The 26,918-nt window shown below is 40.0% G+C and overlaps 1 protein-coding gene across 1 annotated transcript in view; it reads left to right on the forward strand.

The window, feature by feature from the left end:
• The first annotated feature begins 5,258 nt into the window (after positions 1–5,258).
• The window catches only part of Gmps (guanine monophosphate synthase), a 44,058-nt gene continuing 22,398 nt past the window's right edge, over positions 5,259–26,918 (forward strand). Inside the window, exons 1-5 of the mRNA XM_027933831.2 lie at positions 5,259–5,446; positions 13,534–13,715; positions 16,311–16,425; positions 23,701–23,798; positions 25,653–25,756. Coding sequence (XP_027789632.1) covers positions 5,420–5,446; positions 13,534–13,715; positions 16,311–16,425; positions 23,701–23,798; positions 25,653–25,756 — 526 coding nt within the window. The 5' untranslated portion in view covers positions 5,259–5,419. The remainder of the gene's footprint in view (positions 5,447–13,533; positions 13,716–16,310; positions 16,426–23,700; positions 23,799–25,652; positions 25,757–26,918) is intronic.

Genomic DNA, 26,918 nt, shown 5'->3' on the forward strand with positions numbered 1-26,918 from the left:
CATATCCTCCCTAGTCATCATTGTAGTGTTCTTCAGTATTTGCATTTCTAGCCCCCTTCTCATCTTAACTCTTCACCTGTTTCCCTTTAGCACTTATTTAAAAAATAAATTACTCCTAAGAGGCTCCTGAGATCTCTTTTCTGAGCTCCAGATCTATTTAACTGTGTATACCCTCAGTTGGATATCCCAACATTGTTTTGGACCCCAAACACAACAAATACGGAATGGAAAAGAATTTCAGCACCAGCCAAAGTCATAGACAGAGATATATTTAGGAAGGTAGATATGAAAAACCAGCCTCTACCTCAGAGCAAAGCCTGTCCAAGGAAGGGACATGACCTTTGTCCTTGGAAAGACCCACAGAGCACTACTAGGCACATTCCCACCCTGCTAAGTTGTTTATCTACAAATAACAGGAGAGATCTGCTTCGCCAGGTGTCCCTGACTCAGTCAGGCTAGGAGGGACCCATACCAGCCCCCTAGCAGCCACCAATCAGCATGAGACAGGGAAATACCTGGGATGCCAGATGACCCTCCCAGTAGTTTATGGTGTTGGGAAACCATGTAGTTCATCAGCACGAACACCCCTCTTGGTTTAAACCAATCAGTTCAAACATACCCCTACCCAACTTGTTCCCACCAGTGAATGTGCTAATCATGTTTTAGAGTTGTTGTTTGATTTTCCCCTCAGTGTGTGATGATTTGCTAAGAGATGCTATGATGTATGTGAAGTCCCTGCCTTCCCCAAAGAGTGTATAAAACTGCTGCAAACTCTGGGCTCAGGGTCTCTCAGCGTCACCAGTTGCTGTGTATGCGTTCGGAGGACCGAGCTAGCTCGCAATAAACACCTCTTTGCTGCTTACATCCATCTTGGTCTCTGGTGGGTCCCAAATTCAAGCATAACAGATACTCATTCAAGGGAGTGTGTGGGCTGTCTTGAGAGTGAGCAGCACCCCTGACTTGGGCTGAGGGTCCAATATTTATAGAAGGGCTATACCAGGGGCTGACCAGAGGTGGATCCAAGGTAGAACTGCACAATTCCGCCAGTTTTCCCTTGCCCTTGTGTATTTTCCTCATTTTACAAGGGCATGGGCCAAGGGCTTCTTGCTCAAGATTTAGAACTATGCTTTCTGCTTATGGGTGTTTCTTTTTTTTTTTTCAGTTGTCAATGGACCTTTATTATTTAATTTATTTATAGGTGGTGCAGAGAATTGAACCCAGTGTCTCACACATGCTAGGCAAGTGCTCTACAACTGAGCCCTAGCCCCAGCCTCTGATCCTTTAAGATTCCCTATTTCTCTTTCTTTATCCTAAATCCCTATCTCAGGCCCAACATAGACTGACCCTCTGAAACCCTAAGCCAAAATAAATTTTTCCCCTCAAAGTTATTCTTGTCAGGTATTTTGTCACAGTGACAAAAAAATGACTTACACAATTGTAGATGCAAAAATTCAAAACCAGAATTTTAGCAAATTAAGTCCAACATATAAAAATGAAAGTATATCAAGATGTATTAAGGGCTGGGGTTGTGGCTCAATGGGTAGAGTGCTTTCCTAGCATGTGCAAGGCTCTGGATTCAATTCTCAGCACTGCATCTAAATATATAAATAAATAAATAAATTCATAAAATAAAGGTTCATCAACAATTAAAAAAAAAAAAGATGTGTTGAAGTTTATCCCAAAAATGTAGGACTGGTTTAATAGTCAAATATCAATCACCCTATTTACCACATTAACAAAATGAAAAACAAAACTATTTAGTTATCTGTGGCTACAGAAACAGAGTTGGACAAGGTCAATCTCTTTTGTGTGACACTGGGGATGGAACCCAGGGCCTCTCGCATGCTAGACAAGTGCTCCACCTCTGAGCTACTTTCCAAGTCCCTAGTATTTCAAAATTTTATTTTATTTTTCAGTTCTGGGGATCGAACCTGGCAGCACTCTACTATGGAGCTACAGCCCCAGTCCTTTTTTTATTTTTTATTTTGAGACAAGTCTTGCTAAGTTGGCCAGGCTGTCCCTGAACTTGCAATCTCCTGCTTCCATCTCCTGAGTTGCTAGGATTACAGGTGTGTGCCCCCAAGCCCAGCACAATATCCATTCTTGATAAAAACTCTCAGTAAGAAATGCTCTCAACTTGATAAAGGGTCTTTATCAAAAATATATATTTCTTTCTCTTCCTCTCCCCCTTCTCCTCCCTCATCCCTACCCCTCCTTAATCTCAAGGGAAACAGGATTACTTTTCTTTCCCATCCTAAGAAAAATTATCTGTCCTTAAGCACACACCTACCACTCCAACCAAGTAACTCAGATTTAAGAGATGGCACCAGCAGATCTACGAAATGACTACCTCTCAAATCAACAAGTGAATTACAAATCTGCACAGGGAATACCAGGAATGTATCCTTTGAATCACCTCTTTAAAAATCCCCTGATCTCTCTGATGGAGAGAATCACACCTCTGGGACAGAAGTCTCCTGTGTTTCTCCTTTGCCTGGAAAGCAATGAAACTAACTTTATTTATTTATTTTTGGTACCAGGTACTTTATCACTGAGAGATATCCCCAGCCCTTTTTAATTTTTTGAGACAAGTTCTCCCTAAATTGCTTACAGCCTTACTAAATTGCTGAGGCTGGCTTTGAACCTGTCAATCTTTTGCCTCAGCCTTCTTAGTCACTGAGATTACAGGTGTGCACCACCGTGCCTGGCAATAAAACTTCTTTTTCCTTTTTCTCAAAACTGTGTCCTTGTTATTGGATTGGCATTGGGTTATGAAGGCGGAGCTTTTGGTAATAATATCATGGCGCCAATGAGAGTAGGCACAAAAATTTGGGGACAGAAATTAGTGTGCTGTATTTGTTGTGTTTGGGGTCCAAAACAATGTTGGGATATCCAACTGAGGGTATACACAGTTGAATAGATCTGGAGCTCAGAAAAGAGATCTCAGGAGCCTCTTAGGAGTAATTTATTTTTTAAATAAGTGCTAAAGGGAAACAGGTGAAGAGTTAAGATGAGAAGGGGGCTAGAAATGCAAATACTGAAGAACACTACAATGACGACTAGGGAGGATATGGATAAGGCAAAAAAGGCAATTAAGAGTAATCATAATATGAAAAGATGCCACTATGGAGCACTGTAAGGGAAATAGTTTCAAGACAGCAGGGGTCAACAGAGTCCAAAGTCCAAGAGGAACTTCAACAGGGATCCTAGTGTATGCTGAAATTCTTAATAAACACAAGTGACCTCCAGAAATCATTTAAAGTAGACATTGTCTAATATGGATGAGAGCTAGCCAATCCTGGATGTCAGCACATCACCTCACATTCCATGCCCTCAGGGGTGAACATTTAGGCAAGCTGAGACGCTCCTATTGGCTACCAGAGTATTCTCCAGATTGTTCACAGACTCACCAAGACAACCCAGTATCCATGACTTTGGAGGGCTCCAATATTCATTTTTCAGCTCAAAAAAAGGTAGGTGGAATATTTTGAGTCTAAACCTATTCTTTTCCAGGTTGGGTAACCTTTACTTCTGTATTGAGAAGCATATTAATTCACTCAAACTTGATTTTCTCCTCTGTATCAGGGAGACAGAAATACCAATTCTCTTTTATTTTTAAAAACTTTTCTTTTTTTGGCACTGGGGATTGAATGCAGGGTGAGTTAAATCCCTCTATCCTTTTTATTTTTTAAGACAGGGTCTAGCTAAGTTGCTTAGGACCTGGCTAAGGTGCGAGCCTGGCCTCCAACTTCCTACTATCCTTTCTCACTCTAGGAGGTGTGCTCACAGTGCCAGGCTAAGAAACTCCAATTCTTTCTCTCTCTTTTTTTGGTGCCAGGGATTGAACCCAGGTGTGCTTAACCACTGAGCCACATCCCCATCCTTTCTTATTTTATTTTATTTTAATTTTGAGACAGGATCTCTCCAAATTGCTGAGGCTGGCTTTGAATTTGCAATCCTACTGTCAGCCTCCCCAGCTGCTGGGATTACAGGTGTGCACCTCGGGTAGCAAAGCATGAGCCCCCTGTATGGAAAGAGCTGGGTATTTGTAGAAAGGTTTTGTTAGGGGAAGAATTTCGAGAGTGTTAGTGTCAGTCAGGTGGCGCACGCCTGTAATCCCAAAGGTTTGGGAGGCTGAGACAGGAGGATGGCGAGTTGAAAGTCAGCCTCAGCAATGGCGAGGTGCTAAGCAACTCAGGGAGACCTCTCAGAATAAAACACAAAATAGGGCTGGGGATGTGGCTTAGAGGTCGAGGGCCCCAGAGTTTAATCGCCGCTACCCAAAACAAAACTGTTAGTGTCGTTTCGACCCCAATTTGAGTCCCTGGATAACGAAATTCAAGGCAATACTTGTTTTGATCGGTAAGTAGAGGGACTGCAGCTCGCTCCCTCCAAAGATCCTAATAATAATAAAAAAAAAAGTTTGTTTGCTATATAAATAGAGCTGCAAGAGCAGTCTCTTGGCTCAGCAGCCTATCTAAAAGCCGCTCCCCAACTCCGTTCTTTTGGAAATGCTGCTCCTGCTGTGGCCACTTCCCCAGCCCGGCATCCATTGGGGATTGAACCCAGGGGCACTTTACCACCGTGCTACACCCAGAGCTTTTTATTCATTTTAAAATATATATCTTTTTTTAGTTATAGATGGACATGTCTTTATTTTATTTGTTTATATGTGGTGCTGAGGATCAAGTCTCACACGTGCCACTGAGCGACAACCCCAGCCACAGCGCTTTTATTTTGAAATAGGGTCTCGCTAAATTGCTGAGGCTGACCTCCAGCGGCCCTCCAGCCTCAGGCTCCCGAGCCGCTGAGACTACAGGAGTGTGCCACCGCTCCTGGCTATGGGCCTTTGGATGGATCGAATGGTCCAGTCCCACACTGATGCCCCCTAATTGACCACGAGACTTTTCGAAGCAGGACGCGGCCAGGGCCCCTCCGGTATCTCGCAGCCGCCGAGGGCCCCCAGAGCAGCTCTGCAGAAGCGTGCTCTCCTGGGCCCGCCACTCTGCCTGCGCCGGGGTCTGAGCGCTGCAGGGCAGCTCCCGGGCCTTGCGGTTGGAGGGGCCGCAGCGCAGGCGAGAGGGATCCTCCTCCAGGCGGAGGCGAGGGGCGTGAGGCCCTGCGAACTCTTCCTCAGGGCGGTGTGGGGACCGCTTCTTTGTGGCCGCGGGGGCGGTCCTCAGAGGAGACCCCGCCCACTCAGGGGCGGATACCAGCGCTGGCCACGCCCCGGCTCCTCCCCGTGCTCGGGCGGAAGCGAGTGCTGCGCGCGGCGGCGCTGCTCTCCCGCGGCGCTGGGCTCGCGCGCGGATCAGGCCTGACACTCTCCGCCTCCAGGCCTTGCGCTCGGCCTCGTTCCGCGGCGTCCGCTCCTCCGGCAGCTCACAGCGCGTCTCGTGCGCCTGCCGCTGCGGCCCTGATGGCTCTGTGCAACGGAGACTCCAAGGTCAGCTTCGGGCGCGCTCATCGCTTCCCGCCCGCTGCGGCGCGGGGCCCGACCCCGAGCCTCGGCGGCCTCTCACCTCCCGCGCCGGGCCTGGCTCAGGGCAGCCCCCCGGCCCGCCCGCCGCGAGCCTGCGCCGGGAGCGGCGGCGCTTTGTTGGTTCCGCCTGCGCGTCGGGGCGGGCGAGCCCCGCCGGCGGGGGCCCAGGGCCGGCGGGGGCCCTCGGAGGCCCTCGGAGCCCGAGCCCGGCGGGGTCGCCGCCTCGGGCCGGCCTCCTCCGCCACCCGCCGCCTGCCGCCCTCGGCCGCTGCGCCCCTCTCCGCGGCCCGCGCGCTGGCAGGTGAGCAGGGGCCGCCCCGTCCGCGCGCCCTGCTCGGGCACCGGCCTCCTGCCCGCTGCGGGCCTGCCGCCACCTCTCGCGCGGCGTGGGGCTCAGTGGCCCGGAGTCGGCCCAGCCCCGCCTCGAGGCGTTTGGCCCGGGTGCGAGGTGCGCCTTCCCGGGGCAAGGTGTGCGCGGTGCACGATGTGGCCAGGCTTTCGGAAGCACGTGGGTCAAGGTCGCTGGGGTGCGTGGAAGGCTGGCTTCGATGGACGTGACCTGGCCGAGCGGGCTGCGGTGTCCAGTCCTGGCTGCAGGTCGCTGTGAGAGGACGGGCGCTCGGTACCTGGTCACGACCTGTTTGCTGAACGGACGAGACCGGTCATGAGGTACTGGTGATGCGCAGGCTGTCTGGAGCTCTTCCTCTGATCCTAAAGCCGGATGAGACGCTCAACCCTTTAGTTTCATACCTCAGAAGCTGATGTGAACCCGAGTGCAGCTCTCTCCACTTGCCCTAATTTTGATCGTTACAACTCGCGGAAAGATCCATCTTTAGGCTCACAGATGAATCAACTGTTAGCATTAGAAGGACTCAGACCTAATTTTCATGCTTTGAAAATTACCTAGTGCGTCCGAGAAGAGGAAGACTGACATTAAGATAGGCCCCCTTCTTTTGTTTTGACTTGACCGGGAATTTTAAAGAGAATCTTGATCAGTTTGATAGTTTGAGCCCAAGGTGAACTAAGTTTTATTTCAAGGCCCTCGATATCTTTATAGTGTAATGAACCATTTTACAAAAGTATTTTGAAAATTGGATGTGAATCAAGTTGGAAGCATTTTCAAGAGGAGCAATTGGGGAATTAACATATTTAATCAAATCTATAATTTTTATGTACTAAGGGCGAGGGAGAATCCTTGATGCCTGATTTTAAGTATTTAAAGTAAAGATATGTTAAATATAGGGAAATATGCACAGTAAATAATTGAAGTAAGATTTTCTAAGAGACCCACCTGGAAGTCTGAGTAGGAGTCACTTTTCCAGAGCCTACCACTGAACCACTGTCCCATGAGAGTAAAATACCAGTAAAATACTGAGGAACTTAATTCTGGCTTAAAAAAGGGACATTAATTATGCTTCTGTATATTATATGCACATCCTAGTTTATAAATTAAAAATTGGGAAAGGGCCGGATTTGATTTCTATTTCTGGTACATTTATCAGAGTTTTCTAAAATGGCATTTTTGTACAGTACAGACTAGGGAGTGACCTAAATGCTGTAAAATAATTCGGATATTTTCTTTGGTTTTGTACATAGCATTTTAGAGCTGGGAAGGAAGGACCTGTATGTCATAGCTGGGATTAGAATCTAGCTTTTTTTTTCTTTTCTCTTCCAAGCTACTTGGTTAACCTCAAGGCAGACTAGTTTGTTTAGTTAAGGAACTGATGTAATGTTATTAAGCGAAAGATCTCATTTCATATCAACACAAGCATAAACAGCGTTTCTCGAAATACTTTTTCTCACTATGGCAAGGTTGTATATAAAGAAGACAGCATTATCAGTGGGCTTGTTTGTATGACTTGTCTAGTTTCCTGCTGTTTGTCCCCTTGTCTAAGCTGAAGGCTCTTGATTGGAGTAGGGTGGTACCTTCCCTGAGATGTTATGACTGGGTGTATGAGGCTTGAATTAAAGGTGTTATCTATTGATTGGGTAATATAGACTCTTGAATGGTATCTAACAGTGTGAATTTTTGTTTTTTCTTCTTTGCTGGAGATTGAACCCAGGACCTTATGCATGCTAGACAAACACTCTACTACCGCTGAGCTATATCCCCAGCCCTAATAATGTTAACTTTAAAGTTGAAACTTTCAAAACTAAGGTTTTAAATTTAATGGAACTATAACCTGGATTTTTTATCTGGGATGTATTGGGAATTAAACAATTATCACCTTTTAAAAAATATTTTTATTTTGTTTGTTTATTTTTATGTGGTGCTGAGAATTGAACCCAGTGCCTCACAAGTGCATGGCAAGTGCTCTGCCACTGAGCCATAACAGCCCAGTTATCACCTTTTATAATAATGTGTTATGTGAAAAAAATTTCAAAGTTCAAAGATGGATTTTTTTACCTTCTTGTTTTGTTCTGTAAGTATATTGCAAAAAGAATGGTTTTTATTGTAGTATGTTCTTAGATTTGAAAGAATTTGAAAGTTTTCCAGGAACCTCAGATGACATTACTTTTAGAGTAGGCCAACTTGTCACTTAGGAAAAATAATTGTCTTTTTAAGAAAATTTGTGTGTGTGTAGTGCTGGGATTGAACAAGAAGGGCTTTGTATGTGGTAGTCATGTTCCTTTCCAATGAGCTACATCCCCAACCCAAGAATTTTAGGTTTTATTTTTATAAAATTATAGAATTTTGGGGTTTTATTTTATTTTTATTTATTTATTTTTGGAATAAGGGATTGAACTTAGACACTTTGCCACTGTGTTACATCCCCAGCTCTTTTTATTTTTTTGGTGGGGTACTGGGGAACGAAGACCCCTGAGCCACATCCCCAGCCCTGTTTTGTATGTTATTTAGAGACAGGGTCTTCCTGAGTTGCTTAGTGCCTTGCTTTTGCTGAGGTTGGTTTTGAACTTGCCATCCTCCTCCCTCAACCTGAGATTACAGGCATCTGCCACAGCTCCTGGCATGTTTTTTATATATAGACTTGTCCTATACTTATTTTGAAGATAAACTGAAGTATAATCTGGAGGATACTATTTGAAGTAAGGAATGATTATTTGTTGTGCAAAATAAACTCTTCTTATGGTACTTAAATTTTTTTTTTTTTGTTTGTTTTTTTGACTCTATCTAAACTCTATATAGATGCTTAAAATGAGTGAAGCCCTCGGGGTTAATACATAATTCTGAATCAAGAAAGGATTTTTTTCATAGAGTTTTAAATCTTGCATATATTTAACGACAGGTTAGGTAGAATTTTATTTTTTTGTGCTTGTTGTGGAATAAAGACTTTTTTTGTATTCAAAATCACAGTGATCTAATAAATATAGCTTTGCTATAGTAGTACCTTAACAGTTGTTTTTCTTGTTGGACCCTTGCCATGGCTTCAGGTTTATGTTTTTGAGGATCCAGGTGATACTTTTTTGTTGTTAAGTCTTTATACTCAAGATTATTCAGTAAAATAATGTACTAGGAAGAGAGTGGTTGTAGCAGCATGACTATATACTCTTAGTGCCTAAATGGAGACACAAGCATAAAAAGTGTGGAAATAATTGATAAATATCGCTGCAAAATAAAATGTTATCAAACAAAATAAATAATTGTGGCTTTAGGCAATTCAGTAAATGGCAAAACACCTGTTGCAAGAGTGCTTCGTTTACTCTCTTCTGTACAATGCACAGGAGCCTTCAGCATCTTTCCTATCTGTATTTCTCAAAATCTGACCTTTTCCACTCCACCCAGAATATGATGGCCTAGAGGGTTTGTGCATCTGCAAGCTGTGGAATGGCTCTGCCACAACTGGCAGGTGGACCCACTGTCTTGTGGGCACTGCAAATTCTCATATGTGTCCATTCTTATCTGAGATCGGGTAGCTAGCTACCCCTAGTGTAATGCCAGTGTCCAAGTGTGCTGTATTGTATACAGAAAGAGCTGTGTTGTCTGTCTGGCTCTCAGACAGAACCAGAAGTTAAAGAGAGCTAAGGCAGTGGCAGGAGGTGGAAATAAATGTAGAGTGAAAGTCCAGCAAGCTCCTCTCATCCTGCCTTAATGCAATTTTACATGATAATATGTTGTTAAAAATGGAAGATCTCAGACAAATGTTAAGTTGTGAGATACACTGGACAGTCCTGGGTGATCTGGTCTGTGCAGTCACTTCACTGTGGACCACTTGCTGTTCTGAGTCTGGCTCTGATTTCTAGTAAAGTGTATTTACAATTTGGCTAAAGTTCAAACCTAATGTATATATGTTAGGATTATTTTTTGAATTAATAATTGTGCTAATAACAAGGCTGTTATAAAATTCTTGAAAATTGAGGTCATAAATTACTTGTTTTTTAAAATCAGTTTTATTGGTGTGTTATATAATTAAACATGATAGTGGGATTCGTTGTGACATATTCATACACACATATTTGACTGGTTTTATGCCGAGCTGCCTCCCCTTGCCCTTTCCTCACACTTCCCCAGTCCTCTTCCTCTATGGGCCTCCCTTCTGTTTTCATGAGATTCTCCCCCCCGCTTTCATGCATTTTTTTCTCTAGCTTCTACATTTGAGAGAAAACATACAATTCTTAACTTTCTGAGTTTGGCCTATTTTGCTTAACACAATGCTCTCAAGTTCTGTCCACTTTCCTGCAAATGCCACATTTCATTATTTTTGACTGAATAAAACTTCATTGTGTGCATATACTTCATTTCCTTTGTTCATTCATCTGTGGACAGTCACCTAGGCTGGTTCCATGACTTGGCTATTGTGGATCATGCTGCATTAAACATAGTATGCTGATTTTAAAATTCTTTTTTTTTTTTTAATAATAAATGGATTTTTTTTCCTTTTTTTTTTTTTTTTGATATGGGGGATTGTACCCAGAGGCACTCACCCAGTTACATCCTCAACTCTTTTCATTTTATTTTGAGAGACAGTCTTTCTAAATTGCCTAGGCTGGCCTCAAATTTGGAATCTTCCTGTCTCAGCCTCCTGAGTATAGAATTGGAGGTGTGTGCCACTGCACTCTGCTTACTTTACATTTTTTTGTGATAAATACTGAGGAGTGGCAGGGCTGGGTCATCTGGTGGTTCCATTCCTAGTCTTTTGAGGAACCGTGTACTGATTTCCATAGTGGTTGTACTAATTCAGGGTCCACCAGCAGTGACTAAGTGTGCCTTTTCCCTCTCTTCTTTACCTGCAGTTATTATTTGTATTCTGGATTTTTGCCATTCAGACTGAAGTGAGATGAAATCTCAGTGGAGGTTTGATTTACATTTCCCTTATTGCTAAAGATATTAAACATTTTGGGGCTAGAGTTGTAGCTCCGTGGTAGAGCACTTGCCTGGCAAGCGTGAGGCCCTGGGTTCGATCCTCAGCACCACATAAAAATAAATAAATAAAGGTACTGTGTCCAACTACAACTTTAAAAAAATAAATAAAACCTCTCAGTGTGCCATGTAATTTAAATCATCTTCACCTCATCTGAAATGTGGAGAACTAATCTCAGGAGTTCTTTTTAGTCTCATTATGAACTGAATCTAGGACTTAAGGTTTCTTTCTTTCTTTCTTTTTTTTTTTTTTCTTTTTGCCACTGGGGATTGAACTCAGGGACACTCAACCACTGAGCTATATCCCCGGCTCTGTTTTGTATGTTAGAGACAGAGTGTCATTGAATTGCTTAGTGCCTTGCTTTTGCTGAGACTGGCTTTGAACTCCTGATCCTCCTGCCTCAGCCTCCTGAGTCTCTGGTCACCACGCCCAGCTAGGACTTAAGGTTTCTGACATCCTGTTTTGAACAAATTTTAGATGCGCAGCCCTTAATTTAGGAAATTTTAAATGAACAGAAATACTGGCAGATACGTCATTGTTTTGATCTTATTAATAATAGTGGAACTTTTTTTGTTCTGTGATTTATTTATTACTTATTTTGTGCAAGCAAGTTAATATTTGCTTTTCTCTCCTTCCTTCCTTCCTTCCTTCCTTCCTTCCTTCCTTCCTTCCCTCCTTCCCTCCCTCCCTCCCTCCCAGGGGTGCTTTACCACTGAACTGCATGCCAACCCTCCCTACCCTTATTTTGCTCTAGCTTCCCCTTGTAACCAGAAAATATATGACCCTTGATTTTTTTCCAGTCTGGCTTATTTCACTTAGCATAGTATTCTCTATTTCTATTCATTTACTGGCAAATGCCGTGATTTCATTCTTTATGATGGACTAAAACTTTATTGTGTATTTATACCACAGTTTCACAGTTTCTTAATTCTTTCATCTCTTGATGGGCATCTGGGTTGAAGCCATAATTCAGCTATTGTGAATTGTGCTGCTATAAAAATTGATGTTCTGTGCAGGTGTGGTGGTGTACAACTGTAATCCCAGAGACTAGGTAGGATGAGTTAGGAAGATTACAAGTTGAGGCCAGCTTCAGCATTTTAGTGAGACACTGTCTCAAAATAAAACATAGAAAGGGCTGGGTATATGGCTTAATGGTTAAGTGTCCCTGGTACTGAAACAAACAAAAATTGATGTTCCTATATCACCATAGTATGGCAATTTTAGTTCTTTTGGATAGGATAATAGGATAAATAGGATAGGTGGGTCACACTACCATGATTCCATTCTTAAGTCTTTTGTTTTCTTTTTCTTGGTATCAGGGATTGAACTCAGGGGCACTTAACCACTGAGCCACATCCCCTGCCCCGTTTTGTATTTTATTTAGGTCTCACTTGAGTTGCTTAGCGCCTCACCATTGCTGAAACTGGCTTTGAACTTGCCGTCCTCCTGCATCAGCCTCTGGAGCCACTGCTCCTAGCTTTTGTTTTTGAACCAGGGATTGAACACAGTGGTGCTGAGGCTGGCTTTGAACTTGTGATCTTCCTGCCTCAGCCTCCCGAGCCTCTGGGATTATAGGAGTGTGCCATTGTGCCTGGCTCCATTCTTAGTCCTTTGTAGCATTTCCATATTGCTTTCCAGAGTTGTCATACTAATTTGTAGTTCACCAGCACTGTATGAGTGTACCTTTTCCCCCATGTCCTTGCCACTGTTTATTATTATTATTATTATTTGTATTATTGCCATTCTGACTGGAGTGAGATGAAATTTCCATGCAATTTGGATTTGTATTTCCCTGGTTGTTAGAGTTGTTGAACATTTTTTGCATATATTTGTTGGCCATTGTATTTCTTCTTTTGAGAAATATCTGTTTAGTTATTTTGTCCATTTATTGATTGGGCTATTTATTTATGGTGTTAAAAGTTTGGGTTCTGCATATATGGTGGATATTAATTCCCTCTCAGAGGAGTACCTGGCAAAGATTTTTCTCTTCTTTAGGTTTTCTCTTCATGCTCTTTCCTTTGCTGTGCAGAACCTTTTAAATTTGATATTGTCCCACTTATTGATTCTTGATTTTATTTCTTGAGCTTTAAATGTCTTGCTAAGGAAATCAGTGCTTGTGCCAATGTATTGGAGTGTTGACCCTATGTTTTATTCAGAAACTTGCAGTTTCTGGTCTAATTCCTAGTCTTTGATAACACTTTGAGTTGAATTTTCTGTAGGGTGAGAGAGATGAATTTATTTTCATTCTTCTAAATATGGATATCCAGTTTTTCTAGCACCATTTGTTAAAAAGGCTGTCTGTTCTCCAACCTGTTATTGGCATCTGATACTTATGTTGAGTATCAGATGACTATAACTACATGGGTTTGTCTCTGTGTCTTCTGTTCCATTGGTCTTCATATTTGGTTTGGATGCCAATAACATGGATATGTATTCAAATCTTCCCTTTAAAAGATGGGCTGGGGTTGTAGCTTGATGGCAGAGCGCTGGTCTAGCATGTGTGAGTCGCTGGGTTTGATCCTCAGCACTGCATAAAATAAATAAATAAAGTATCTTGTCCTGAAAAAAAAAAAAAAAAGAAAAAAAAGAGAAAAGAAAAATTAAATTGGCAATTCATTGTCCTAAGATAATAGTTTAGTGTTTTTTTGGAGCTGATATTGTCCACCCCACCCCCTTTTTTTTAAGTAGCTGTGATTTTCATAATTCAGATGTTTGTGTCAATGTTTGCAGCTGGAGAATGCTGGAGGAGACCTCAAGGATGGCTGCCACCACTACGAAGGAGCTGTTGTCATCTTGGACGCCGGTGCTCAGTATGGGAAAGTCATAGACAGGAGAGTGCGGGAACTCTTCGTGCAGTCTGAAATATTCCCCTTGGAAACACCAGCCTTTGCCATAAAGGAACAAGGATTCCGGTAGACTTTTCATTGATGTTTTTAAGAGGGGTTTGACTTTGTAGGATGGAATATTTTGTTATTAGTTTGCTTGGACACTGAATTTTTTAATGAAAACCATGCAGAGTGGTTTTACAAGAAATTTCCCATGACTTTGATTTGGGGTAAAAGCAAAGAAAAAATTTTAGATCTTTGTCTAATATAAGGGCCAATTGCAACATCTTGTACCCTTGTGGTCAGGCAGCATTTGGTTTATATGTGGTTCCTTCCTTCAGTGCCTCACTTTGGCGAGTGCTGTGCCTTTTCTTATGGCATGCTTACCTTTCTTGGTTAAGAGTCTTCCAGAAGCAGGCGGCTGCAGTTCTTGCCCGTAACTCTCCTTAAATCTAATATTGGAGGTGCTGTGCTTCTCCCCAAATGTGTTTTTTTTTTTTTTTTTTTAAGAGAGAGAGAGAGAGAGAGAGAATTTTAATATTTATTTTTTAGTTCTCAGCAGACACAACATCTTTCTTTGTATGTGGTGCTGAGGATCGAATCCGGGCTGCACGCATGCTAGGCGAGCACGCTACCACTTGAGCCACATCCCCAGCCCCCCAAATGTGTTTTATTTTCCTTAAAAACATTAATTTGTTCAAGTGAAAAATGGTTCAAAGAATTTTTAAAGACCTCACAGATATGTATATGCTATCCTGTGAGATTTTTGGTTTCTGAAGTAGAATGAATTGGAAATCAAAAAGGCAGGCTTAAACTTAACTCTGTTCTAGTTTTAGGATACAGATTAAAGATGACTCTCTCTGAAATGTATTGTAGGGCAAGAAGGAATCCTTGAATTCATCTAACTTTGTTGTCTTTGATTTACCAGTAAGAACTGAGAAATCAGAAACATTCTGTCAAACCCAAGCTTCATTGTTCACCTCATTTGAAACACAGAAAAATACCCTGTTAAATTAACTCAGACTACAAAGGTTTTAAAATATGGAGACCCAAATGCTTGATCACCAAACTCTTAAGCGTTCTTCCTAACAGTTGCTAGGTGCAGCTACCCAGCGCTGCTCTCTGCAACGGGAGAGGAGCTACAGCACCTTGCCTTTCAGGTCACTGTCATCCTCCTGCTGGCATTGCTCTCTGACTACCCCTTTGAACAATAAATGTTAGTTTGTGGCATGAGAGACATTCTAATTGTTTTAAAGATCTTGATCTGCCTAATACATAGCATTGGTATTTATAATGACTTGTGGCTTGTTGTGCCTTATAATTGCAAGTTAGTTTCAAAATAGAGTAGGAATTGAGAACTCTGGAAAGCTCTTCTCAAGATTTATTGAGATAAGACGGTTCATAATTGGTTTAAGTACTGCTTAAGTTTTATCCTGGCTTTAGGCCATCATATTTTTAATTGTACTAAGAATCTTATCTCCTTGAGTTGTTCAATAGGTTAATGAAGGATCATGGGTGGTCCCAGGGTGGTGGTTATCCTTTACAAAACTAAAAGTAACTTACTGATATTATTGAATGTTAAAAATGTTTTATAGAATTTAAGCTTCTATATTTTTAAGGATCTAGGTTACAGATCTACATGTAGGGCTAATGCTACACCCCTTCACATTTATTATTTGAGTAGGTTGTCTTGCACCTCTCTTTTACAGGAAACATTGAATACTATATCTCATGTTACCTACGGAGTTAAGAGGGTGATTTTTGAGCTCCCAAAGAATATTGTTTTTTAATATATATTTGCATGCCCTAGCTTGTTGAGTTGATTTAAAAAAATTAGTTATACTTGGACACAATATCTTTATTTTGTTTGTTTATTTTTATGTGGTGCTGAGGATTGAACCTAGTGCCTCATGTGAGGCAAGCGCTGTGCCACTGAGCCACAACCCCAGCCCACTGAGTTGCTTTTTTATGTTATTTTGAATTATTAGAAGCTTAGCAGTATATTTCATGTCTTTACACGGCTGGCAGCCTCTAGGTAAAGGGTAAATTTTAACCCAGGTTTATGTAGACTTTTGGTTAGATCTTGCAGTTTGTCTTTTTTAGATGAATTGGATGAATTAATTTAATTGAAACTGAATTAGATGAATTGGATTTATCTGCAAACCCATTGGTACTTTCAGTTTCATACAGGGCGCGTGTATGCCTCGGTTGTGAGTCACCATGTATGGCAAACCTTCACAGTACAGTCTGAAGGAACAAAGCTGCTGTGACTACATTCTTGTAGCTTGGAGGAGTGGGGCCTGGTGTTGTCAGAATTTTTTTTTTCTCTAAAAAAAAATAAAGAAATATGAATATTTAAGTGATACTCCTATTATTAAAATGATTTAATTTTTTTGAGTGAACGTTGAGGGCCAAATAAAAATAAGATCAGTGTCCAAGTGAGGAACATAACCTGAGTTTGTACCTCTTCTTTATTCACAAAGTTCCTCTGCTAAGTAAAACCCAGAGGATGCTCCACAAGTTGTATGTAGCCCAATTATAATACTGGCCTAAATTCTGAGAACCTAGAAAATGGGGCAAAATTGATATTAGTGCCCTCTCCTGGATCTCAGGGGAAATTGCTGAGAATATAAAGAAATTGTTTCTACTGGAGTATCCACTGACTCTTCCTTAAATCTGCAGTGCCATTATCATCTCTGGAGGACCTAATTCTGTGTATGCAGAAGATGCTCCCTGGTTTGACCCGGCAATATTCACCATTGGCAAGCCTGTTCTTGGGATTTGCTATGGCATGCAGGTACATCTATAAATTTGCTATGATGTCCACTTATATTTTATTCTTTTCATGATTCATATTTCTATTTAGTTGGGTTGCATATTACTGCTGTGTATGGATTGCTATACTAGTGTGATAGAATGGACCTTATAGGGAATCTACAGAAAAGTAACTACCTTTTTTGTGTGTGAATATATATATAATATATTATATAGCATAATAATGTGAATATGGTAAAATCTTACAGTTAGCTGTGTATGATGATGACAGGTGCCTATTATTGCAGTGACTTGGGAGGCTGACACATGATAATTGTGGTTTCAAAGGCAGCATCAGAAATTCACTGAGGCCCTAAGCAAATTAGGTAGGACATGTCTCAAACTTCTTTTAAAAAAGGACTGGGGATGTCAGTGTTTAAGCACTCCTGAGTTCAATCCTCCGTACAAAAATTAAAATTAAAAATCTATAAAATCTCCAAAAACACAGGTTAAAAATTATCAGGACAAGTCTTCCTCTGATATAATGAACTGTAAGAATTAGGTTTCCTCCAATTTTCAAAAGTAAAGATACTTAATAGTCTTTGATTTTTTTTTTTTTTTTATATTCATTCAGAGATGAACTGTCTGCAGTATACAATGAAATTTGTGAGCATTTCATTATTTCTAACACATTATCTAGTGGTATCTAATGAATTTTAAGCAAAAGTTAAAGGCAGTTAACCAATTTCTATATTTAAATGCCTTCTTTCTGTTAATAATTCTCATATACATCAAAATGTGAGGTCTTGAAAGGACTTTTTTTTAAATTAATTTTCAAGGTTTTGTCTTTGTGGTAAATATTTTGCTGTTGTCTAAGGCATATATTTTGGACAAATGCCTTACTACATTTACTTACATGTATGAGGTTTTGGAGGTTGAAGAAAGTTTGAAATTAAGACTGCAGAAAATGGAATGATCTCCCGTGTTCTTGGATAGGAGGAATTAATATTATCAAAATGGCCATGCTACCAAAAGCGCTATACAGATTTAATGAAATTCCAATTAAAATCCCAATGACATTCCTCATAGAAACAGAACAAGCAATCATGAAATTCATTTGGAAAAATAAGAGACCCAGGATAGCCAAAGCAATCCTCAGCAAGAAAAGTGAAGCAGAAGGCATCACAATACCAGACCCTAAACTATACTATAGAGCTATAGTAACAAAACAGCATGGTATTGGCACCAAAATAGACTTGTAGACCAATGGTACAAAATTGAAGACAAAGAGACAAAGGTACTGAAAACACACATTGGAGAAAAGATAGCGTCTTCAACAAACAGTGATGGGAAAACTGGAAATCCTTATGCAACAAAACTAAATTAAACCCTTATCTCTCACCATGCACAAAACTCAACTCAGAGTATACCAAGGACCTAGGCATTAGACTAGAGGCCCTGCTCCTAATAGAAGAAAAAAGTAGGCCCAAATCTTCATCATGTTGGTTTGGGCCTGACTTCCTTTATCAGACTCCTTAAGTACAAGAAATAAAATCAAGAATTATTAAATGGGGCTAGGATGTGGCTCAAGCGGTAGCGCACTTGCCTGGCATGCGTGCGGCCCAGGTTTGATCCTCAGCACCACATACAAAGATGTTGTGTCCACCGATAACTAAAAAATAAATATTAAAATTCTTTCTCTCTAAAAAAAAAAAAAATTATTAAATGGGATGGATTCAAACTAAAAAGCTTCTTCTCAGTAAAGGAAACAATAACGTGGAATTTGGATATAGACTTGAAGAAATTTTTTTATATTCTTAGGGTTCTATGCACTGTGAATTCTCTGGTGTTTAGTAATGTTTCATCAGTGGCGTAAAGCTTTGTGACATTTTTTCCGCTTGTACCATCTTTCACCAGTATGAATTCTCGGGTGTTGAGTAAGGTGTAAAAAGCTGTTGGAGACTTTGTCACTTTTTTTTTACATTGGTATAATTTCTCTCTGCTATGATTCCTCTCATGTGGAATAGGGTTGAACCATCCTTAAATGTGTTGGCATGATGTTCTCATTTGTAGAGCTTGTTTTCCCTACAAATTCTCTGATTCATAAGTCATGATCTTTGAAGTTTTGCAACATTTTTCACATACCAGTCCTTGTAACAGGCACTTCATTTTTTAAAATGAGAGTTCTGTGCCACATTTTTGCCAGCATTTGGTGATATAAGTGTTCTAGATTTGAGCCTTTATATAGCTTGCTTTAAGTTTATACAGTATATGTTTACCAGGTAAGTTCAATGTCATTGGTTAGGATGATAGAAAAATAATAATGAGTCAGTAACATGCGAGATTCTCACTTAACAGAGATGATTTTGATCAAGATTTATTTACAAAGAGGATAGGAATATAAATTGATAATTTTACAAAAAGTTATTACTGGTGATTATAAGAAAAATGGTTATCTAGTTAAAAGAACTTTTAACAATGTATCTTACTTGATTAGATCATCTGAAAATTGAGTTAGGTAGGAAACTAGTCTGTAAGTAATTTATTATTAATTGACATGTTACAGTTACATGTTTTGCCTTTTTCAAAAAGTCAGAAGCAGTATGTATTTTTTCGATTTAGTTGAACACAATGCATTTTATTTATTTATTACCCGGTGAGCTGAGGATCGAATTCAGGGCCTCACACATGCTAGGCAAGTGCTCTACTGCTGAGCCACAACCCCAGTCCATATTTTTATTTTTACCAGGGATTGATCCCAGGAGTGTTTAACCACTAAGCCTTTTTTATATTTTATTTAAAGACAGGGTCTCACTGAGTTGCTTAGGGCCTCGCCAAATTGCTGAATCATCTTCTAGCCAATAAATATATTATAGTAAATATTTAGTATCCTCTGCCTTGTTTTTGGTGGTAATATGGGGGAAAATCAATCTAGGGGTGCCCAGCCCTTTTTTAAAAATAGATTGCAACAGGGGCTGCCTTGAGCTTGCCATCCTTATGTCTCATTCCTATGTGCCACTGTGTACCCGCTATTTTTTTTTTTTTTTTTCTAATTTAATGTTCTCTGAAAAGTCCATCTGTAGTCTTAGAAGAGTTCGCATCCTGATTAAGTTGAATATTGGAAATTGGCTGTTTTCTTTTGTATGCCTTTGTCCCACCCAGCTTGTGATGTATTGATCTCGGGTCCCAAGTGGTCCACTTTAACTATGTAATACAACTTGATAATTAAAGTGGAATGGCTGCTGGGATGTTGGGAGGGTTATAACATTATATAAGGGGGGCATTCATGAGACTTTTTAAAAAAATCTGCTTGTTATGAAATCTGTGTAGATCATTGGATCCCTTAATGTAAGAGACAGTGGCTTAGTACTTCCCCGTTACATCAGTTTTCTGTATAATTACAAGACCAGATTTTTCTGTCATGGTGAGAGAAGCCAGGCCTGCTGATGTTGAATGTGTAAAAAATGTTGTCTTTTATGATTATCTGAACTTCCATAGTTTGATAATGGAATTAGGCTTTTGGGCAGAAATTTACCCATTCTGTCTCTCTTCTCTCTTCTCTCTCTCTCTCTCTTTGGTATTGGGGATTGAACTCAGGGCCACTTGATCACTGAGCTACATCCCCAGCCCTATTTTGTATTTAAATATTTAGAGACAGAGTCTCACGAGTTGCTTAGCACCTTGGCATTGCTGCTGCCTCAGCCTCTTTAGCTGCTGGGATTACAGGGGTGCGCCACCATGCCTGGCTTTTATTTTGTTTATTTTTATGTGGTGCTAAGGTTCGAACCCAGTGTCTCACACTTGTGAGGCAAGTGTTCCACCACTGAACTACAACCTCAGCCCCCATTCTCTTCCTGTATAGCCATATTCATGTTTATATCTCTAATATGTTTAGTTTTGTTCATTGACCTTTATATACATGAAATCATACTGCCTGTATTTTTAGCTTCAGTTTTGAGGTTTATTCATTTTAGTACATTTAATTGTAAGTCATTCATTTTCACTGAATTCATTTGAATATAATACAAATTATTTCTACATCTCAACATATGGGACAGAGTTGTGTTCCTGGTCATCTTCTAATTTTGCATTTTTTACAGTAGTATATAAAAATATCTTCTGTCTGTATCCCTGTCAACCCTTGGCATGACCAGAGCTTAGTTTTTTTTGTATTGCACATTTAGGGAAGATACTGTAGTCCGGATGTTCTTTCTCCTTATTAGTGTGTTTATTTGCCACTCATGCCGCCTCTTTACTGTAAAGGCTTATTTGTGACTTTTACTCATTTCTCTGAACTGCCTTTTTAAAAAATTTTTTGTAGTTATATATATGGGCAGCATGCCTTTATTTTGTTTATTTTTATGTGGTGCTGAGGATCAAACCCAGTGCTCTGCCACTGAGCTCCAGCTCCAGCCCTGAACTGCCTTTTTAGTTGTCTTGTGGGAGTTCTTTGTAGATGCTGAATATGGAACTTTTGCTTGTTGTGTGAATTGTAATCCAGATTGCAATTTATTTTGTTTCCCCTCTCCACTTAGCTTCTTTGATATTCCCACAAGGTTTTATCACATTATTATGTTTTAGTTTTTTGATACTGGGGATTTGAACCCAGGGAGCTTTATCAGTGAGCTAAATCTGTAGTCATTTTTACTTTTTAAATTTTTAAAATTTATTTATTTTTCATCTTTTTATTTGTTCTTTTTAGATGTACATGATAGTGGAGTCTATTTTGACATATTATGCATACAAGGAGTATAACTTCCCATCACTTTTATTTTTGAGGCATGGTCTTGCTCTGTTTCTCCGGCTGGCTTGGAACTTGGCATGCGCCATCAGCTGTTTTGTCCGGTTATTTTTGTTGTTAGAATTTCCCTCTCTTTCTTTCCCCCATTTAGAGCCTTATTGTAGAACTTTGTCTTAAGACAGAGAAGAGGAGCTGACCTGAATTTTAGGTGGTAGACTTGGGGAACTATAGGGTTTCTTTGAGATGGAACCTTGATGTTTTCAGGAATCTATACTTCAAGTCAGAATATTAAAACTTAAATATAACTACAAAGTACTTTTTAGTGTACATAGTTTCCCTGCTCCTCCAAATACACACTTTCCTGGTTGCTTGCCCTCTGTCCCTTCAGTCCTGAGTAACAGAACCAGAAAGAAGCACAAAAGCTCTCTGCCAGGTAGAACAGTTTTAAGTGCTGTTGCAAGCCCTGGGCTTTGTAGGAATTCCTGAGACTCCTGAGATATGTAGAGTTCCAACAGTCTTAGTTATTTTGGTTTTTCAATTGTCTTCTAATTATAGTTGCAAATTATGGGAGGCAGAAGTACAATGAGGTTTATTGATGCTAAAGAAGAAAGTATTCATTCTCATTCAGCAAAGTTAAAGGAAAGCTGTGGGCCATAAACTTTAATAGGCCCCTGGACTGTGAAGAGACCTGCAGACGATTTTACTAGTTTCAATGACTGGATTAGAGAATGGGGAAAATGAGAGGTGAAAGCAAAAATTAGATAAGTCAGCTTTTTGTCACTTTGACCAAAAGACCTGACAAGAACAACTTAGAGTGTTTATTTGCCACTCATGCCGCCTCTTTACTGTAAAGGCTTATTTGTGACTTTTACTCATTTCTCTGAACTGCCTTTTTTAAAATTTTTTTGTAGTTATATATATGGGCAGCATGCCTTTATTTGTTTGACTCTTGGTTTCAGAGTTCAGTCCAGGGTCAGTCAATTCCATTGCTCTGGGTCTTAGGTGGGACAGCACATGATGGCAGAAGGGTGTGGTGGAGGAAAGCAGCTCTAGAAGTAGCACCCAGGAAGTAGAGAGACTCTATGTCTGCTCCCCAGAGACAAAATAGAAACCCCAAAGGCACCACCAGTGTTTCCTAAATTGCATGTTAACCAATCTGTTGTAGAAAGTTTTATATGTCTGAGTTTTTAGTTTGAAAAATCCCAGGTTAGACAAAGTGTGTTCCTTTACTGCTAGATGTAATCTGAAGCTTTATTGTGGTCAGATTTAGTGTGAATCCCTAGGAGAGATTATAGAGGTGGCAGCATTTGCTAAGGGTTTTGAAGAATACTCCTCTGAGTTTTAGGAATGAGTGTTTCCTTAGCTCTCTGCCTGCTTCTTTGTGGGGGGCTGGTCAGCCTGTGTTTTGCCTTTCTCACCTTGCAGGGCAGGTATCTGTGGCTCCTGGCAGGCCACCATCTTAGGCTTCTGCTGTGCAGAAGGCAGACTGAGTTGAAGCGAGTCTGGCAGTGCAGATTTGAGGTTTGCACAATCTTATGTGTGTTTAGTGTGGGTGGAGGGTTCGGGTTATATGGGAAAAATAAAAAGAATGCCTACCATGGTGGTGCACACTGTAATCCCAGCAATTTGGGAGGCTGAGGCAGGCTGAGGATCTTGAATTCAAGCCTCAGCAATTTGGCAAGGCCCTAAGCAACTTATTGAGATCCTGTCTCAAAATAAAAAAGGCTGGAGATGTGGCTCAGTAGTGAAGCACCTCTGGATTAAATCCCCAATACCAAAAAAAAAAAAAAAAATTAAGGTGAACATAAGGAAGGGTGGAATGAAGAAACCATTTGAATTAAGAAGTCTGTAGGTGTATGGGATTTGAACAGATTGCTGATTGAAAGGCTGGATTTTCTTGCTGACCCCATCTGCAGTACAGTTCCTGTAACTTTAAGACGGCTCCTTTGGTGCCAAAGAATTAAAAGCTTGGAGGAATTTACACTTGTCTAAATTTGTGATTTCTGCTTTTCTTCTCAGCTCAAAGTAACTTTTTATTTTTATTTTTTTAAGAACCAGGGATTGAACTAAGGGCACTCAACCACTGAGCCACATCCCTAGCCCTATTTTGGGTTTTAGTTAGAGACAGGGTCTCACTGAGTTGCTTAGCACCTCGCCGTTTCTGAGGCTGGCTTTGAACTTGTGATCCTCTTGCCTCAGCCTCCCAAGCCGCTGGGATTATAGATGTGAGCCACCACACCGAGTTTCAGTCACTTTCTAAATTAAAGTGATTTAAATACCAATATTACTATTTTTAAAAGATGAATTAATTAAAGTATACTAAGTAGAAAGTCTTCCAGTGTTTAACAGAAATTAACCTCAGGTTAAATTTCTAATCTAATTTTGTTATAATCATGCTTTTTAATGACTATATAATTATATGTAAAATATAAAGTTATCTACATTTATCAAACTCCCTGTATTTTGGGGATACAAATATAACAATAATCTGGAAAACAGAATATAAATGATTAAATCAGCATAACAATGAGTGTTTTTCTTTTCATATTAACATCAATTAATTTTCTCTTTGAATAGATGATGAATAAGGTATTTGGAGGTACGGTGCACAAAAAAAGTGTTAGAGAAGATGGAGTCTTCAACATCAGTGTGGACAATACATGCTCATTGTTCAGGTATTTTTAGAAGAATAAAGGTTGTAGATTAACTAAAAAGTTGATATTATTGTTCAAAATTGGAGACTCTGTAATTCATCCTCTGCGGCCCCTAAGCTTGCTGTGTGTGCCTCCCAGGTGCATGTCAAGGCAGCACAGGCTAGCCGGATGCTAGTTAGGATTAAGAAGAATATTTAGGAAGTGCCCTCAAGGCCCCTGTGTGGTTTAGCACCTTGTCATGTGATTCCAGCATTTGTGGATCTTATATGTTAGTGTGCCACATGTGGCAAGTGAGTCATGACTTAAACTGTCCTGTGTCTACTGTATGCTGGCACATACCTCCTTCTGCACACCTTTTATTTTTTTCCCTAATTTTTTTGGTACCTGGGATTGAACCCAGGGGTGTTTAACCACTGAGCCAAATCCCCAGCCCTCTCTTATATTTTATTTATAGACAAGGCCTTGCTGAGTTGCTTAGTACCTTGAACTCATGATCCTCCTGCCTTAGCCTCCTGAGCTGCTGGGATTACAGGCATATGCCACTGCCCCAGGCATGCACTCCTTTGTTTCTTGATTCTTAACAAGCCATTCAATTTGCGGACTCTTTATTCCTCCTTCACCTTCTTTATGTGGAGGCAGAACTGTGGCCTGGGTGCAGTCTTTTTAATGCGATGAATGCATTTGGTTTTGTTGCTAGGTGATAAGATTGCTGGTAGTTCTAATCTATTTAAAACTTGATGAATGATGGCTGCTGGTGCAGCTTGTTGGTGAGGGGAGTGTGTGCTTGACATGCGCAGGGTCTTGGGTTCAACCCGCCTTTCTCTCCCCAGCCCCACACATCCAAAAGTGAATGAGCTGCTTACAAGTTTCCTCAAATCATTGATTGGCTTGAATTTTCATTGTTTTTTTAAAAGACCAGACACTTATATTTTAGTCTCTCCTTTTCTTTTTGGATTTTCTGTGCTTTGTGCTGGCACAACAAGTTTTATACATAAATTAAGAGATCTTTTTTCCTGTCTTTCTGGTTCATGTGCTATTCCCTACCATTATTTAATACCAAGTCCTCATTCAAATTTTCCTGTAATGTAAGCAGTATCTTTTCATATTGGTCTGACTAACTCAGGGTCCAGAGAAAATCTACACATTATATGTGTATAATATTATGTAAGTCTCTTTATCTATAGTAGCTCCTCCCCCCTTAATTGTCCCTGATTCACTTGGCACTGGAGGTCCATGTTGCTACAAGTTTGTTACTGTTTGTAGGACTTTTCAATGAATGGAGTGACGCGGTATGTTTTCTTTTAGAAAGAGAAAATTATCAGTATATATAATTTCTAATTAAAATGACAGATTATAGTTTTTACCTAACTCTAATTTTTTTAATCTCCTTACTCTTAAGCTGAACATTTAGATTATGGGATTACAATAGTTATGTTTTTTTTAAACTGACAATACACATATATTTGTATTTACATACAGCTGTAGGATAGAAGTATCAGTGTTAGTACTGTCATTCTTGGTACGACTACCATGCTGCTGAATGAAGCATGAAGGTCTTTGAAATATTTCTCTTAAGTTAAACCCATTTGTGTTGTAATATTGAAATTTTTGTTTCATAGACTCCAGAAATTATTTTGTGTGTGGTTAAACTACCACTTCACATATTCTCAGTTTTTATGGATTTCCTTTTTAGTTTTTTGTTAAGATTTGATATACTCTATTTGCCTTATATGTAATAAATTTGAATTCCAACTGTGTTGCACTGTATATATACTTACATCTATTTTCTTGATCCACGCATGTCATTTCTAAAGCAAAAGAGTCTGTTAATCACTTATAATTGAGATTCGTGATGTTTTACTTTTTTATGTTTAGGGGCCTTCAAAAGGAAGAAATTGTTCTGCTTACTCATGGAGATAGTGTTGACAAAGTAGCTGATGGATTTAAGGTTGTGGCACGTTCTGGGAACATTGTAGCAGGTAGAAATTTACATTTGTAGATCTCATCTACATATCTGCAGAGTATGCATATGTTTCTGTGTGTTGTCCTCTTTGATCTTATTTTTTAAAGATATTACAGATGTGGCAAGATAAACTGTTAATTAGTAGGGAATTTAATATTGGAAGAATTATCTAGCTTACTTTAAAACACTTTGACAAAGGTTGTCCTAGTAGAAGCTTTTCAACTATAGATCACTGTACTGCATAACTCAGGAAACATTGCCTCTCCTCTTTCCATGCTGTTTTCACAGTTGCTTGTTTTTAATGCCTTTTAAATGGAAGTGTTAGATTTTTACAAAATACCAAAGCATTCAAAGACTTTTTTCTCAACCAGGATTGGCCAGCTATGACCTGTGGGTCAAATCCAGCGTGTATCCTAGATTTGGGGGTGTCCATATAAGGGTGGTTTTTATGTTATTAATGGGCTTTAATAAAACCCAGGAACCCTATATGTCCCTCAAGTCTTCATACTTTAATTCAGTGTCTTGTCCTTTCTAGAAACTATTTTTATGCTCGACTTTTTTTGAGGAAGAGGGATTTTGGCAGTTCAGAGTTTGAACTTGCTTACTTAAAAATTGTTGTATAATCACTGATATCCTTGGAAATCAGTAAAAGAAAAAAATGGGTTTGTCAATAAAGCTCTTTTTTATTATATATATGTGTGGTTTTAGTTGTAGACCGACATGGTAGCTTTATTTTATTTATTTATGTGGTGCTGAGGACCCCATGTGCTAGGCAGGTGCTCTACACTAGGTCCCAGCCCCAGCCCAATAAAGCTCTTTTTGTTTGAGTTGCCAAACCTAATTGATAAGTTTAGAAATGACTTGTCATGGATGAACTGAGTCGAGTAATCTGCCTGCACTTACTCGAAGAACTCATACTTTAGCAGAGGAGTGATCAGGAACAGTTGTCCTCTTCATGTAAAAGCTGTACAGTGGAGGGTGGGCTCAGTGTTTTTATTCATTTAACAGATTTGACTACCTATTTTGTGTCAGGCACATTCTAGGTGTCAAGGATCAGGAATGAACAAAATGGGCAGAAACCTGGGGAGTGGGGAGGGTAGACAACACAGTGCAGAATAGGTGAGCTGTTAGATAGTGTGAACATCAAAAACAGGTGGGGGGGTGTTGCAGAAGGTGAT

Source organism: Marmota flaviventris, chromosome 8 (genome assembly GCF_047511675.1).
Source record: "Marmota flaviventris isolate mMarFla1 chromosome 8, mMarFla1.hap1, whole genome shotgun sequence".
Classification (NCBI taxonomy): Eukaryota; Metazoa; Chordata; class Mammalia; order Rodentia; family Sciuridae; genus Marmota; species Marmota flaviventris.